The sequence below is a fragment of the Lucilia cuprina genome, chromosome 5, assembly GCF_022045245.1.
Source record: "Lucilia cuprina isolate Lc7/37 chromosome 5, ASM2204524v1, whole genome shotgun sequence".
In the NCBI taxonomy this organism is placed as follows: Eukaryota; Metazoa; Arthropoda; class Insecta; order Diptera; family Calliphoridae; genus Lucilia; species Lucilia cuprina.
This window is the reverse complement of record NC_060953.1, coordinates 33585965-33601517: the sequence shown is the minus strand read 5'-3', so window position 1 is coordinate 33601517 and position 15553 is coordinate 33585965. Positions and strand designations below refer to the sequence as shown.

Sequence of the window (15553 nt, the reverse complement as noted above, 5' to 3'; positions counted from 1 at the left end):
TATCTATCTATCTATCTATCTATCTATCTATCTGTCTGTCTATCTATCTATCTATCTATCTATCTATCTATCTATCTATCTATCTATCTATCTATCTATCTATCTATCCATCTATATAACGATCTAACTAACTAACTGAAGCACATTTACAAAAAACTTGATATTATTCTTATATGGTCTCATTACATTAGTTGTCACACTGTCCTAAAAAAACATCTGTAAAATAACCAATAAAAAGAGAAATTAATACACCTTCAAATCCTAATAAATACGGAAGTAACTTTCCATTCTATCCCCACATTAAAAACAATAAATAAAACTAAAAATATCAATATTATATCTACTCTTCCACCCATCTATCTGTCAATCAATCACAGAGCGAAGAGAATGGGGAACCAGACGCAAAATGTACTGGAAATAATTTGAAATGCTACAAATTCCTTCTTGTCAAAACATTAACAACAATTAGTAGAAATTATAGAAAGCAATTTCTCAGACACAACAATAGTTTACCATATTACCAACAACTCAACTCTGAAAGAACACACGCTCCATATGGTTGTAATGAAGTAGAAGAAGAGAAAAATCTTGGAATAGTAAAACATGTGTATTGTTTAATTGCTTGAGGTTAAACAAATATGACATGAAGTAATGGATCTTTGCTTGTTAGAGATTCTCTACATATGTATGTACATATCTCTTGTGTAAAGTTTATCATGTGATCTTGGAGAGCAATACAAATCATCAACACACCATCATGATGTTTGTTAAATTGCTGACTGACTAAATGGCTGGCTTTTTAGATTGTTGGCAGACTGATTGTATTTCATCTTCAAATGAAAAAGGAATCAAGCTTTTCAAACCAAAAAACGTCAGAATGTCTGTCATTTTGGTGGAATATTCTTTTTGTACAATGTTTTTATTTTTGTTTCTATATATTTTATTTTGGTAAAAAGAACCAGGCTATTTAGACTTCTATTTAGTGTGTTGGAATGTACGTTGTATGCTTTATTTTTGTTTTTATTGTATGTTTTATTTTTAATTTGTTTAATTAACGATTTCGTTACAGGACTTTAAAAGAATTTAAACTAGTTGATCGATTGCTATGATACGAATGTCGAAAGATTAAGGTGAGCATCTGCCTTGATGACCTTATCTCACGGTGGTCTTTTTCATCAACTGGGTAGACTAGAGACGGTCTACCATGCGCCCCTGAATTCCTCAATGAAGAACTGAGGTAGAAAGTTAATTAATTCAAACAATTACCCCGATAAATAGTCGCGCAGCATTATCAATATTATCAATATATCCTGTTGAGATGGCAACAGCACCGAAGAACTTCCCCGAAGCTTAAAAAGGCATACTAAATCAGTACTAATCTCCAATATATGGAGACTTTCCCGATCTTTCACCAATTTTAGCATCTGTTACATTCGCATGATCATAAATATCGATCTACGGGATGACAGGCAACCATTGAATACTGACCTGACAATTCCCCAGCATATACTGGCGTCCCACTACACGAACGCACAGTGGTATAAGAAAAAAAAAAGAGGGAAATAATTCGGTAACTTCTAAACGGTTAATCCGATTTTAATGAAATTTGGTATGCACAAAGAGGAGGTGTTGTCGAGTTTAGGTTTTGAATTTGGACCTTATAGGCCAACCAGGGTCCCGGCGGGGGGTCCTCAAATTAGGACACCTCGGCTATGTTAAATTTTTAAAACGATCCTATTTCTTCATTTGAGTTCCGATTTAAAAAAAATTTCGTATATAGAATCTCCTCATCGAGCACTATAAAAAATGTCGTCATAGCAGTAAATTATCTCTTATAGTTTAGGAGATATTCGCATTTGAAAATTAAAATTTTAAAATTTTTACCGTTCTTACTTTAGTTTTTTGATAATAGCGGGTCCAAATATTCCCGATTTTCGCCATTTCTTTTTTTATTCGCTTAACAACAAGTTTATATATCAAGCAGTGAAAGAATTATGTAAAAATCATGACTGAGTCCAAAGTTATAGGCATTTTAATTTAAAAAATTAAAAAAAGGCGATTTTTTGCCATTTTTTTTTGGGAAAAAAGTATCTTTTTCTTTTTAAGTTATCTAAAAAGTTTCTAAGAAGATGTATATAGAATTTATACTTTTTGAAAAGCTGACTTTACATAAAATACGATAAATGAAACAAAACCTAAAAATTTTTGATACCGAGGGGACCAGGTCCATCCAAAAAACCCTATTTTTATAGAAAATTCAATTTTGAGCAAAAATTCTCAAATCGCATAGTCGATATCAAATTATAGTGACCCGTTTTATATGACCCAATATGTTCTTAATCATTTTGTAACGGGTTTCGATAACCCCGCCCCTGGTATGGATATAATAGGCAAAAAACCAAAAAATCCCATTTTTGGGATTTTTTAAAACTTTTTTGGGAATTCCGGGATTTCTAATAAGAAAATTCGAAATTTTTATTTAATTTTGGATTTTGAGTAAAAAAATCTACCTAACTGTAAAATTTCATCAAAAAATATTCATAAATAAAATTTTTATTGCAATTTGAAAAATTTGTATCTTCGCAAAAACTGAATAAAAAACATTTTTTAATTTTTTAAAAAAAAGTATTCCGCGAATTTTTAATTTTCAAAAATTATATACAGTTTTGAAAAATAGACAAAATTACCTTTCCATTGATATATAACATGCCTACCTAATGTTTTTTAAGTGACAAATTAATTAGGGAAAACTCAACATCTTTTAGAAAATTTACCTAGCACTATTATTTTCATCCATAACGTTAACTCTTAAATTTGTTACATATATTAAAAAATTTTCAGGTATTATTTTTTAAACTGTAATGATTTTTACCCCTATAGGTCACTTTAATAGGTAGCTTATTAAAGTGACCTATTGAGGAAAAATTTATTACATAAGGATACGTTAGACATATTAGGTAGAATATCATAACCCTTTAAAAAATAATTTAATTTAAGTACCTGTAATTAATATATAAGACAGGTTTATATCTGTTTTGTAATTATTTGTAATTTTCTAACCATGGCGATCGTACTAAAAAAAATGATTTGTGCTCCATTTTATTTGAACACTCTTCAGCTCCTTTTCAAGATAAAGTGAACTTCTTATTGAAATATATTGAAACTGCACATAAAAAATAAGTGGATAAAACTGATATATGTAAAATTGAAAATTTTATAAAATCAGTTGATATAAAACTGAAGAGTGTTCGGTATTCCATTGCTAAATTTCGATCGAAATTTTCTGATTGGCTGGATGAATGTGTAGAAGTTGCTATTTGCGTATCAACTGTTGGTGCTCCCTGTAAGCAGTATGAGGATTTGAGCTCAAAATCTAAGAGGAAAAGGTTATTAACTTCACTAGAAACCTTATCTAACGAAGAAGTTTCGGACACTTTTAAAGCAATGTTAAGAAAAGAAAAACAGCCTTTGGATGCCGTAAAAATTGCAAATATTCTTCCAACCGCATCACCAAGACGACTGAAAAGAATTGTAAAGAGTATACCCACACCATCATCTGATACAACGTTCACTGAGGAAGAAGCTATTGCGCTTATGTTGCAGCTGGGATTAAGTCGTGATAACTACATAACGTTAAGAAAGGCGCTATCTGAAAAAGGAGTGGATGTTTTACCATCATATGACAAAATAAATGAAAAGAAGAAAAGCATTATACCACCTCCTATTGAAATAACTGATCGGAAGGCTGTTATTGGACTCGGCGCTCTGCTCGAAAATACTGCTCTAAGGATTGCTTCTGACTTTTCTTCAGACCAACTAAAAAAAATAAATTCTTGTGATCTTCAACTCATTTGTAAGTGGGGATGTGATGGATTATCAGCACTCTCGGAATATAAACAAATCAACACAAGTGAATCATCTTCCGAGTATAAAAGTGTATTTATGGCATCGCTAGTTCCATTAAGAATTCGAAAGTATGCTGACAGCGATTCTCCATCAACCAGTTTCGATGATATTTGGAAGAATTCGACTCCAGGATCCAAAGCTTTTTGTAGGCCAATAAGCTTTGAGTATATAAAGGAATCCAAAACAACAACGCAAGATTTGATAAATCGTATTGAAGCAGAAATTAAAAACTTGGAACCTATAACAATCGAAATAGAAAATTATTCGTTTAACATGTCCTATGATTTAAAACTTACAATGATTGATGGGAATGTTGGAAATGCCATTACAGGAACATCATCTACTTGGTACTGCTACATATGTGGTGATAAAAAATCAGAATTTTCCAATATTTCCAAGCAAAGATCAATAAATGAGGAAACATTACAATTTGGAATATCCCCCCTACATGCTCGCATACGATTTCTGGAACATTTTCTACATTTAGCATATGATTTAAAGTACAGAAGCATACCGGAAAATGCAAACAAAAGTGCAAATAACAATAAGGAGTTAATGGAAATGAGAGCCAGTGAGAAACGAAGAATTCAAGAGGAATTTAAAAAGCGGATGGGATTAAATATTGATAAACCACTCACAGGATATGGAAGCACAAACGATGGTAATACCGCTAGACGTTTTTTTAAACATTTTGAAACTACTTCCGAAATAACCGGAATTAGTATGGATTTACTGCAAAAGGTCAATATTATTCTAATGGCGATAAATAGCAAGCATAAAGTGAACGCAACAAAATTTGGAGAGTATTCTACAAAAGTTTCTAAATTACTTTTGGAATTATATCCCTGGAAAGAAATGACATCTACAGTTCAGAAGATATTATGTCATGGAAAGGTCATCATAGAACATAATATTCTACCTTTAGGAGAGCTTACAGAAGAACCCCAAGAATCGAGGAATAGAGACTTTAAGCATATTCATCAGTTTAGCTCAAGGAAGTGTTCTATGCAGTCTCAAAATGAAGATATTTTTAATAATCTGATTTTATCTTCTGATCCTGTTTTATCTACTATAAGGAAATGTTGGATTTGCTACAAAACGTTAGCATTTGAAAATATTCATGAATTTAAAGATTTACTTTATCTTTTAGATATGGACTACTGTAATACCGATTATTTTACAAAATTATATTAATTTATAAAAAAAAATAAATAAAGACTATTTTTATATAAAATAAATACTTGTTAATTTTTTAGGGATAAAGAATAAAAGATTAATCGTAAAAAGTGGCTGTAAAAATTCATAAAAATTTAGGTAGTAAAACATGCCTAACAAATGTATGGATGAAAATAATAGTACTAGGTAAATTCTCTAAAAGATGTTGAGTTTTCCCTAATTAATTTGTCACTTAAAAACCATTAGGTAGGCATGTTATATATCAATGGAAAGGTAATTTTGTCTATTTATCAAAACTGTATATAATTTTTGAAAATTAAAAAATTCGCGGAATACTTTAAAAAAAAAAAATTAAAAAATGTTTTTTATTCAGTTTTTGCGAAGATACAAATTTTTCAAATTGCAATAAAAATTTTATTTATGAATATTTTTTGATGAAATTTTACAGTTAGGTAGATTTTTTTACTCAAAATCCAAAATTAAATAAAAATTTAGAATTTTCTTATTAGAAATCCCGGAATTCCCAAAAAAGTTTTAAAAAATCCCAAAAATGGGATTTTTTGGTTTTTTGCCTATTATATCCATACCAGGGGCGGGGTTATCGAAACCCGTTACAAAATGATTAAGAACATATTGGGTCATATAAAACAGGTCACTATAATTTGATATCGACTATGCGATTTGAGAATTTTTGCTCAAAATTGAATTTTCTATAAAAAAATAGGGTTTTTTGGATGGACCTGGTCCCCTCGGTATCAAAAATTTTTAGGTTTTGTTTCATTTATCGTATTTTATGTAAAGTCAGCTTTTCAAAAAGTATAAATTCTATATACATCATCTTAGAAACTTTTTAGATAACTTAAAAAGAAAAAGATACTTTTTTCCCAAAAAAATGGCAAAAAATCGCCTTTTTTAATTTTTTAAATTAAAATGCCTATAACTTTGGACTCAGTCATGATTTTTACATAATTCTTTCACTGCTTGATATATAAACTTGTTGTTAAGCGAATAAAAAAAGAAATGGCGAAAATCGGGAATATTTGGACCCGCTATTATCAAAGAACTAAAGTAAGAACGGTAAAAATTTTAAAATTTTAATTTTCAAATGCGAATATCTCCTAAACTATAAGAGATAATTTACTGCTACGACGACATTTTTTATAGTGCTCGATGAGAAGATTCTATATACGAATTTTTTTTAAATCGGAACTCAAATGAAGAAATAAGATCGTTTTAAAAATTTAACATAGCCGAGGTGTCCTAATTTGAGGACCCCCCGCCGGGCCCCTGGTTGGCCTATAAGGTCCAAATTCAAAACCTAAACTCGACAACACCTCCTTTTTGTGCATACCAAATTTCATTAAAATCGGATTAACCGTTTAGAAGTTACCGAATTATTTCCCTCTTTTTTTTTCCTATACCACTGTGGAACGGTAAGAGATACCGATCAGGTTTAGTAATCCATCATATGTTGCTTTGTACACAGACCTGTTCGAAGAGAGATTTATCCAACCCCGAGGCGGAGCCAAGGATTCATTTGACATCACCAGTTTATAGTCCCGGCAGACTAGAGGTACCTTTTGCAGAACGAAAAAGTACCAAAAAATTCCCATTGATTTGTTCTCGCCTAATCCGGGCTCTACATACTTAATTTCATGTTTCTATGTTCAATATTATAGAAAATTCAAAAAGTACATTTTGTAGAACGAAAAAGTACCAAAAAAATCCCCTTTGATGTATTTTCGTCTAATCCGGGCTCTATATTCTTAATTTCATGTTTCAAAGATCATTATTATAGAAAAAGTACCAAAAAGTCACCTTTTATAGGTTCTCACCTAATTCAGACCCTACATACTTAATTTCATATTTCTAGTTTCAATTTTATAGAAAATTCAAAAAGGGCGCTATATTCTTAATTTAATGTTTCTAAGTTAAATTTTTGATGAAATTTTCAGAGTTTGTCTCGGATTTTTGCTTATATCTCCGTTATTTATGGAGATCCGAATCTCGCCGATATCTGGGGTCCTCTAAAAACTGATTTCAACAAACATACAGACAGACAGACGGACATGGCTTAATCGACTCCGCTCTCTATAAAGATCCAAAATATATATACTTTATACAGTCGGAAAATTGTGTTATAGAAATTACAAACGGAATGACAAACTTATATATATCCTTCTTACGAAGGTGAAGGGTATAAAATTATGGGTTACAGAAACCCATAAAGGCTACTTATAATGTTACGGTGGGAAAAAACACAAAGATCTTGTGAAGCGACTATAGGGAAAGAGACATCGCCATACAAAGTTGGAAGTACGGATTTAGACGAATGTAGAGTTACAGCCTATTATCAACCTAAACCTCCAAATGGTTTTGACACTTCAATTAAAAATTTCTCTTATTTTAATGAATACATTACTTTCTGTACTTTATCGCTATTTTAAAATGATAATGATGTTTCTTTTTTTATTATTGTTTTTTTTTATTCCACAATTTAAATATATTTATTGTTGTTTTCATTCATTACATTATATATCTAAATAAGTATATAAGTTCGTATTATAATGATAATTTACAAGTATTTATTATAGTTTTTTTTTTGCTTATTTTATTGAAAATGAAAACAGTGTGTTTTATTTCAATTCATTTGAACTGTTTAAGACAACAACATTGCCACCAACAACAAAAACAACAATAATAAAACATATATAGATACGCTTCCCAGTGGGGTGTAGTATATCTCGTAAATTTATGCCTTCAACTTTTCATTTGAAAGTGAAAGGGAGAAAACGATCCTCTTCTTTGGATTTTATGGTGTGCAAGTGATATTTTACAAGATTAGAATTAGATTTTTCTTACACTTCTAATTCGGAGTGTAAATTGGGAAACTAATTGTATTGTATAACCAATAATTTGTATCTAAATGTTTAAATAAGAAATATTAATAAATTATTTAATGATTGTATACTTTATTTCTAATTTAGGGCTTTCAAAAAGTTTAACCTTATTATTATGACATTTGAACTCTTAATTTTAATACAGAATTTCCACTGTTAACATACATCTTAATCTATCTGCGGTAGGTTCATTATATCATGTAAATCGTATCTTATAAAGCGTCAAAACATCTTCATTAACTGTAGCGATGATCAAATGATCAACAAAATAATAAAGTCTAGTGAAAGAGAAAAGATAAATTTAAATCTATTTTGCAAAAGATCACAACCACCACAACGAATTAAAAACAATTCAAAATACGAGTATTTCAATGTATCAAACCCAAAATATTCTATTCAAACTTAAACCCCCGTAATCAAACAAAGGAAAATGGCAATGGCTCAATAAAAATAAAAAACACACACACAGCTACTTAATCCATCTTTCAATAACAATTGCTGAATTGTTTTTAAAATCATGTAAGTATCTTAAATGGTCTGAGAGTATCTAAACAAAAAGTATTTTAAATGAAAAAGAATTGATGATGACTGGCGGGTACAACACTACTCAGTGAAATCATATTTGCAACTGTTAAATAATTTTTTACTGTTTTCGCAGTATTGTTCTCATGTGATTTTCTCTGCTCTATTTTTATTTAAAAGATACAAAATCTCTTGGTTACGGGGTTGCCATTACATGGCCCTAAGCAAAAACAAATTACGATCTAAAGGATAAAAAACACACAAAACAATTTAAAAAAAGTGAGCAAAAGATAAAAAAAATGCTGAGCTGCTGATGTTGATTGTGCTCAACACTGAAAGGACGAGTGTGTAGAGCAGCAATTGAATCGAATAAATACCCTGCGGCTGATAACTTAATCATTTACTGTTACTTTAACTCATATGGATCTATAGACATACATACATATTTGTACCTTAGTATTTGTGTGTGTGTATATGCATGTGCATTTTCCAATTTTCGCATCGCTCAACTACAATGTGTGGGATTCCTTTTGTTTGCAGTTTTCATGAGGATTTTACATGAAAACATAATATTTATTGCAAAATTGTTTCTCGATATTGTTGTCATTGTTTACAGTTGCTGCAATACAATTGAGTTTTGAGCGTTTCATTTCGTATCCTTGTTTTCCCATGAAATTGCCTTAAATTGCAAACAAAAATAATGAAATTGTGCGTAAGACAAAATCAATCGAATGTCGAATTCTCGTACATTCTCGTGCACTTTTCTCTTGGGGGAGTCCTGTCAATCAAACTGGGATTTTTATTTTCTTTTTGTTTGTCGCTTATAAAGTGAGAATAAGAAATTATGTAATCAACACCTGTTAAGAATCCTTATTGTTGCAACAATTTAATTGAAAAGGGATTTATTTTTGCTATAAGTATATGTGCGAATTTTTGTTTTGGGTAAATTATTATTCTCGTTATAAATATCAGTAATGATTATGGTTTCATATTCTTAAATTCATGGTATAATCGGTCATATTCGACTACAGGAGAGTATGGGCTAGGTCCTAACAGATTTGGTTAGAATGATAAAATCTCAGATAAAAACTACTTTCGAAAAAATTAAACATTTTTGAGAGGTTTAATAGTCATTTCATGCATTACATGTTGAAAATAAAGAAAACATACAAGATGGTGAGCGGTGTATAGTTCAGCATATTGGCCTCCTGGAGTTGTGTTACTTGAATGGCCAAGCCATGAGATGTTGCGAACATTAAAATCATCAGCAACTACAATTTCACTGTTCGAACAACTCTCAAGAATCTTCAGTATGGAATCCAAAGCCCCATTGTGTATCTTACATGTCGGTTGGAATTTACGTATATTAATGTTCCGGCCCAATATACGTGCACTTTGCTCAAGTACACGAGCTTTCTAATTTCTTGCCACAGTAGTTCCGTTCTGGGAGGACAGGTGTCATTAGGAGACTCAATCTAACCCCGACAAAGGAAAACCCTTGTATGTCGTAAAAACCGCACTACTGAGATGGCTCTGTTGATTCGAAAACAGCACCTAGGGGACGAATTGGTAGTCCGAAACACAGATCATTTTAATTGGCAAAGTTATTTCAGTGGTCACAAAGACTCACTTATTTAGAGTAAACACCAACACACTCAACCATGTAGGAAAATCGCTGATAAATTAATGAAAGGCCACCGCTTCCATCACTCCATTCGACAAATGCATCAATAAACATCAGAAAACACCAAGAGTGAAACACCAGGAGTGAAATGTAAACAACAGTTTATAGTCACGGGAGATTAGAGGTATTGGTAGCACCTCTTTATCCCGGGATTGCAAGAGCACGCAAAGAGGACAGTAAATCTCTTGAATATGAAAGTGGTGTTATTCCAAATATTGTCACCCGCAGGAACACTGATTGAAAAATTCCATTGAACTACGTTTTGGAAACTAACTTTCGGAATATTAGATAATATCTCATGAATAAATCACAATCGGACTTCGAAATCTAATGTAAATTTACTGGTATAGAGTATAGTAACTTGGTATTGTTTGTAGACAAATTGTGTATAGGGAAAAATATCAGTTAGTCCGATTCTGTTAAAATATTATATACTGTTAAAATATTATATATATTATATATTATATAGAAAGTGTGGTCTGTGTTGGGCTTCATTTGTATATTCTAGCCGAGACGTGAGATAATGAACCACTAATATGTTGAAAATGTTAAATGATCCCAATGTTTTGTTTCTGATCCGATATCGGTATTTTACGGAGAAAAAATGATTAGTAAACTATTTGTAAATAAAATTTTATGCCCTCGATATTTTTAGAAAATATCGAGGGCATAAATAACATTTGTTCAATTCACAATCGATGTTGTAGCGTTGTATGCGTTGTATGTCAGTAGCTGCTACAATAGTCATAACCAGGGTATACTAAACAGGTATATGCATCACTACAACAATACAAAAACAACATGTATTTTGTTTTTGTAATTGTATGAGCTCAATGTCAAAATAAATTAAAATATTTTTGATGTTTGTCTTTTAAAAAATTCTTAATTTTATTTCAAAAAACATGCAGTGATTTTAAATGGAATTTTAAGAGATATACATGTTTATATACTTATATTAAGGTGGATGCTATTGGTAAATGTTACAGAGGAATTGGCAGAGGACCTAACAAAAGCAAGATTTTGGAATAACCTGATTTGTGCCACGAAATTTGATTCTTTAGCTACAAAAGTTTGGCAAACGATAGTGGGCGAAAACGGGCGCAATACTAAAGATTGTTGATATCTGAATTGGCATGATTTGTGCCAATAAAGTTGTGTTGTGGCTACCAAAGTGTGGATAAAGACAACAGCCTTCTCAACGTGCGCAATACGGGGGATAGTTGATATCTGGAATGACCTGATTTGTGCCATTAAAGTTCTATTCTAAACGGATGAAGTTTGGCTAAAGACAGCGGACCTCAGAAAGGGCGCAATGCGGAAGATGGTTGAAATTTATTTTTTGTGCAAACAATATTATTTTTTTACAAACTAAACATTTTAAATTTTTTTATTATTAAAATTTTATTTTGTTTCAAATAAACAAAAACATATTTTGACAGAGAAGGTATGCAAATAAGAAAACAAAAAAATTATCAGCTGTTCGATTGCATATACCTGTTTAGTGTACACTGGTCATAACAATGTTGTTGGTATTTTCTATGCAAAAGCTCTGTACAACTCTGACGACAATTTTTCATATGTTTTTCGAAAGTCGTAAGAAAGTTCAGTGTTGTCAATTGTTTATTTCAGCATATAAATAAAAAATTCAAACGATTTTGGCATAAAAACGATAAAGTGATAACACAGAAATAACAAACAAATAGCTGTTTACCAAAACAAAAATAAATTTTTATTAAAAGCTGTTTATTTTTTATTAGTTTAAAATGTGGAAAAATGAAAATAATAGAATTTTAAATAAAAAGAAATTAATTTGGTTTATTTTGCTCGTTTAATTAGTTTAATATTATTTGATTTTTTTAACTTTTGACATTGTTTGTTTTGATTGTTTTTTCATTGTGAACATAAACTTATGACTTGCTACAAAAATCTGTTCACAATCACTGTTACTACACTTTAGTAGATACAATGTACAACTTGATTGTGAATTGAACAATTATTTATATTTGTTAGTACCAATTATCCAATTTAGGAATTTGTTCCTCTGGTGATTTAATGAAAATGTAGTTTGTTAATTTTTAATTTTTATTTTTTCTAGTAAAAGTTTTAATACATTTTTCCTAAGAATAAATATTATAAAAATTAAGAAACTTTCAACATAAGATAAGCATGTAATTAAAATTTCAATATGTTTATAATCTTTTAATATATACATGACCATCCATTGAGGGCCCAATAAAAGGAATAATCGCAAGCAAATCGTAGAACTAATAAAAAGGAAAATAATTCAAAATAAGATTGTATTTAAAGAGAAAATTTCAAGTTAATTTTTTTCTCTATTTTTTATTAACGAGTTTATAGAGACAATTGACCGCATATTTCTTCTTTCAGCAATCGATTTATATATGTATATATGTTTATGTAATACTCACTTTTCTTGCAAAAATCTGTTCCTATACATTGTTGCAGCAAATTTTCGACGAATATTATAAACTTTCCAGGATACAGAACATAATATAAGGAAATTTATAATCAAAATTATCATAACGAGTGGAGCAAAATACATATCGGTGTATAAAATAATATAAGCTAAAGACCAATAATGATTACTTAAGTACAAAGACAAAAATTATATCACTTATAAATAACAACACCTACTCAACGATACACAAGTCTTGGAACGTTTATATTTGCCGCAATAATCGATAATAACTGAAACATTTCTCCAAACAGTGGGGACCGTTGTTAAAGCGCCCATGATCCAGACATAAGTTGAATAAAACCAAAATCGTTTTCTCTTCTCATTGGGACTTAGATCTTCACCCAATTCACTTAGATTTTTCCAAGCATCAAAACCTAAAACATTTAACCAGTAGACAATAACCATATTCAGATAGAAGTGGATAAATCCTGTTGGGAATGAAATGTTTAATTAAAAATTTATAAAATTATTTCTATTACTAACCTATTAATATGTAAATTAAATTCGGTAGACGATATTTCATTTGAAGCATTTGAACAATTATGAGGTATAGACCATTCGTTGCAATCACCGAACACAAATAGCCAATGAAACACTTACCCATTAGAGTTGCATTTAACGGCTTTAGAATAATGTAAACGAAAGCAGTTGGTATCAGAAAGAAGCCCGATAGGAAGTAAACTGAAATATTGTAAAATTATCTTTATAATTTGGAACACATTTCAAACAATTTGTATATTTCATTCTCAATATTTGCCCAATTCACAATCGGTGTCGTAGCTTTGTATCGTTGTAAGTTGTGTATAAAAGATATAATTTCTACTTACTGTATTCATGTCTAAAAGCAAACAAGAAATGTAATTCCCAAATGCAATCCAATGGTAAAAGAACATATTTATTAGTGTTTTCCAAATGAAATGGTGTAAAACAATATTCCACATTTTTCTATAATGAAAAAGTTTCACTTAATGCTATACGCACAATTGGGACGAACGACGAATTTTTCGGAACGAATTTTCGTCGTCAGATATAAAACACTAACTAAATTATATGAAAATGCGCACAATCAATGCGTATGACGAAATTCGTCATACGTAATGAACTGTGCGATAGTTTTATATCTATTTCTGACGTAGACGAAGGACGAATTAATTGGGGAAAATTGTTTTAAGACCAATTCCGGTAGCCCGAATTTTCTGAAATTTGATTACAGCTAATGACAATACAATATTATGTTCGAATATTCGAAGTTATATTCGAAAATTCGATTTTTATGCATTTAAAATAATTTCTGGGTCATTTAAATTAAAAATAAAATTTTCAAAAATTCGAACTTAAAAAAAATTTTTTGAAAGCCATAAAAACCAGTTTTGGTGGCCCAAATTGTCTGAAATTTGTCAGTTTGTAGTACACTCGATGACACTTGGAATATTGGAATATTTAAAATTAAGTTCGAAAATTCGAAGTAATGTTCGCAAAAAATTTTGAAGCTGTTAAATAAATCTCAAAATTGGGGATATTTAGAAAAATATAATTTTAGTTCTTTTCGAGGCCAATTTCTTACATTTTCTAACTTCGAAATAATATTCGAATAAATTTTAAAGCTGTTAAAATTATCTCAAAATCGTGAAGATTCACAAAAATATAATTTTTGTACATTTTCCTTACTTTTTCCAATTTCGAACAAACAAAATTTGAAACGAATTCGCAGTACGAATAACTTGATTGTGTTCCATTTGACGAATTTACGCAACGAATTGTTGTCGTCTAGTTCGTCGTGCTATACGAAATTCGTCGTTCGTCCCAATTGTGCGTATACCATAATTAGTTGCTTAAAAAAAGACTCCTTAAAAAATCATAAAACTTACCACAATATTAATATCGATAGCTTCATTTAATTTCCAATACATTATTTCAGGTTTTTCGCAGGGCAAATTAACTTCAGGAGGGACATCTTTAAAAATACTCAATTCCTTTTCCGTTTTATTCAAATAATCAAGTTTTAAATTCCATATAACATCAATATTTTTCTTTAATGGTTGACATTTGTATTGAGACATATTAAAATATTCCGATGGTTGGCAACACAACTGTACGGTAAAATTGTTCTTTGGTAAAGGTAAAGATGTAATCGTAGATATAGACGATAAAAGTAAAAGATATAGCTTTAAATTCATTTTAATTATTTAATTACTGCTAATAAATAAATGTTATTGTAATAATTTTGTATTGTATTTCTCGATGGTTAATATTGTTCTGAAATTAAATCAGAACAAGCATTGTAAAGAAAAATTATTTTCAATGTTGATATTTTCAAACGACGCATTTATTACCGCAGACATGAAGTCGTAAATTATTTAAAGATTTTAAAGTCAGTTAGTAAAAGAATCAAATACTAAGCTAGCTAAAAAATCTTTATAAATGTTTAATTTTAAATCCACTAAGAAAAATCGGTAGATATTTTTACGAACGGAGAGGAATTACAACCAAGATATTTGGAACTAATTTTGGGGAAAGACTGTTAAAGAATTTGTTTTAACATTTTACTTTCCTTTCTACATGCCATTTTTTTACACAAAAAATTATACCCTACACACTTTATTGGGAATGATGTTATGCGTTTGTGCTGATGTTTGTCACACCCAAAAATCTTGGACCTAAAGTATACCAATCAGCTCAGAATCATTTTCTGTGTCGACTATTGGACAAAATAGGTCGACCTAGTCCTCATGCAACCGTACCCCCGAATAAGGGTTTTAGGCTCTTAATTATGTTAAATGTTGTATTATGTGAATAAAAACATAGTTTTAAAGAAATTAAAATGAACCTAGCCCCCATACAAACTCCCCTTCAGAAAATGGCTTGAAGGTCAAAATTCTAAATCTA

General features: G+C 30.3%; 1 protein-coding gene across 4 annotated transcripts; it reads right to left on the bottom strand.

Moving 5' to 3' along the window:
- Positions 1-12208: 12208 nt before the first annotated feature.
- Positions 12209-14903, bottom strand: LOC111679356 (G-protein coupled receptor Mth-like). Of its 4 annotated transcripts, none has more exons than XM_046952250.1 (6): positions 14536-14903; positions 13495-13612; positions 13268-13348; positions 12844-13041; positions 12618-12774; positions 12209-12452 (listed from the first exon to the last, which is right to left on the bottom strand). In XM_046952250.1, the coding sequence occupies exons 1-6, from the start codon at positions 14842-14844 to the stop codon at positions 12257-12259; spliced, it is 1059 nt and encodes a 352-aa protein (XP_046808206.1). In that variant the 5' UTR covers positions 14845-14903; the 3' UTR covers positions 12209-12256. The 4 variants fall into 4 exon arrangements, with proteins under 4 accessions (XP_046808206.1, XP_046808205.1, XP_046808204.1 ...); XM_046952249.1 differs by having other exon boundaries at positions 12213-12452; positions 13151-13348; XM_046952248.1 differs by having other exon boundaries at positions 12222-12452; positions 12844-13095; positions 13151-13348.
- Positions 14904-15553: the final 650 nt, after the last annotated feature.

Bases quoted from the DNA above. Each gene is read 5' to 3' on its own strand.
- LOC111679356 (XM_046952248.1), bottom strand. From the start codon at position 14,844: ATGAATTTAAAGCTATATCTTTTACTTTTATCGTCTATATCTACGATT. The intron at 13,613-14,535 runs GTAAGTTTTATG...TTTTCATTATAG, and splicing joins CTATCGATATTAATATTGTG to AAAAATGTGGAATATTGTTT. The intron at 12,775-12,843 runs GTAGGTGTTGTT...ATTGGTCTTTAG, and splicing joins CAAGACTTGTGTATCGTTGA to CTTATATTATTTTATACACC.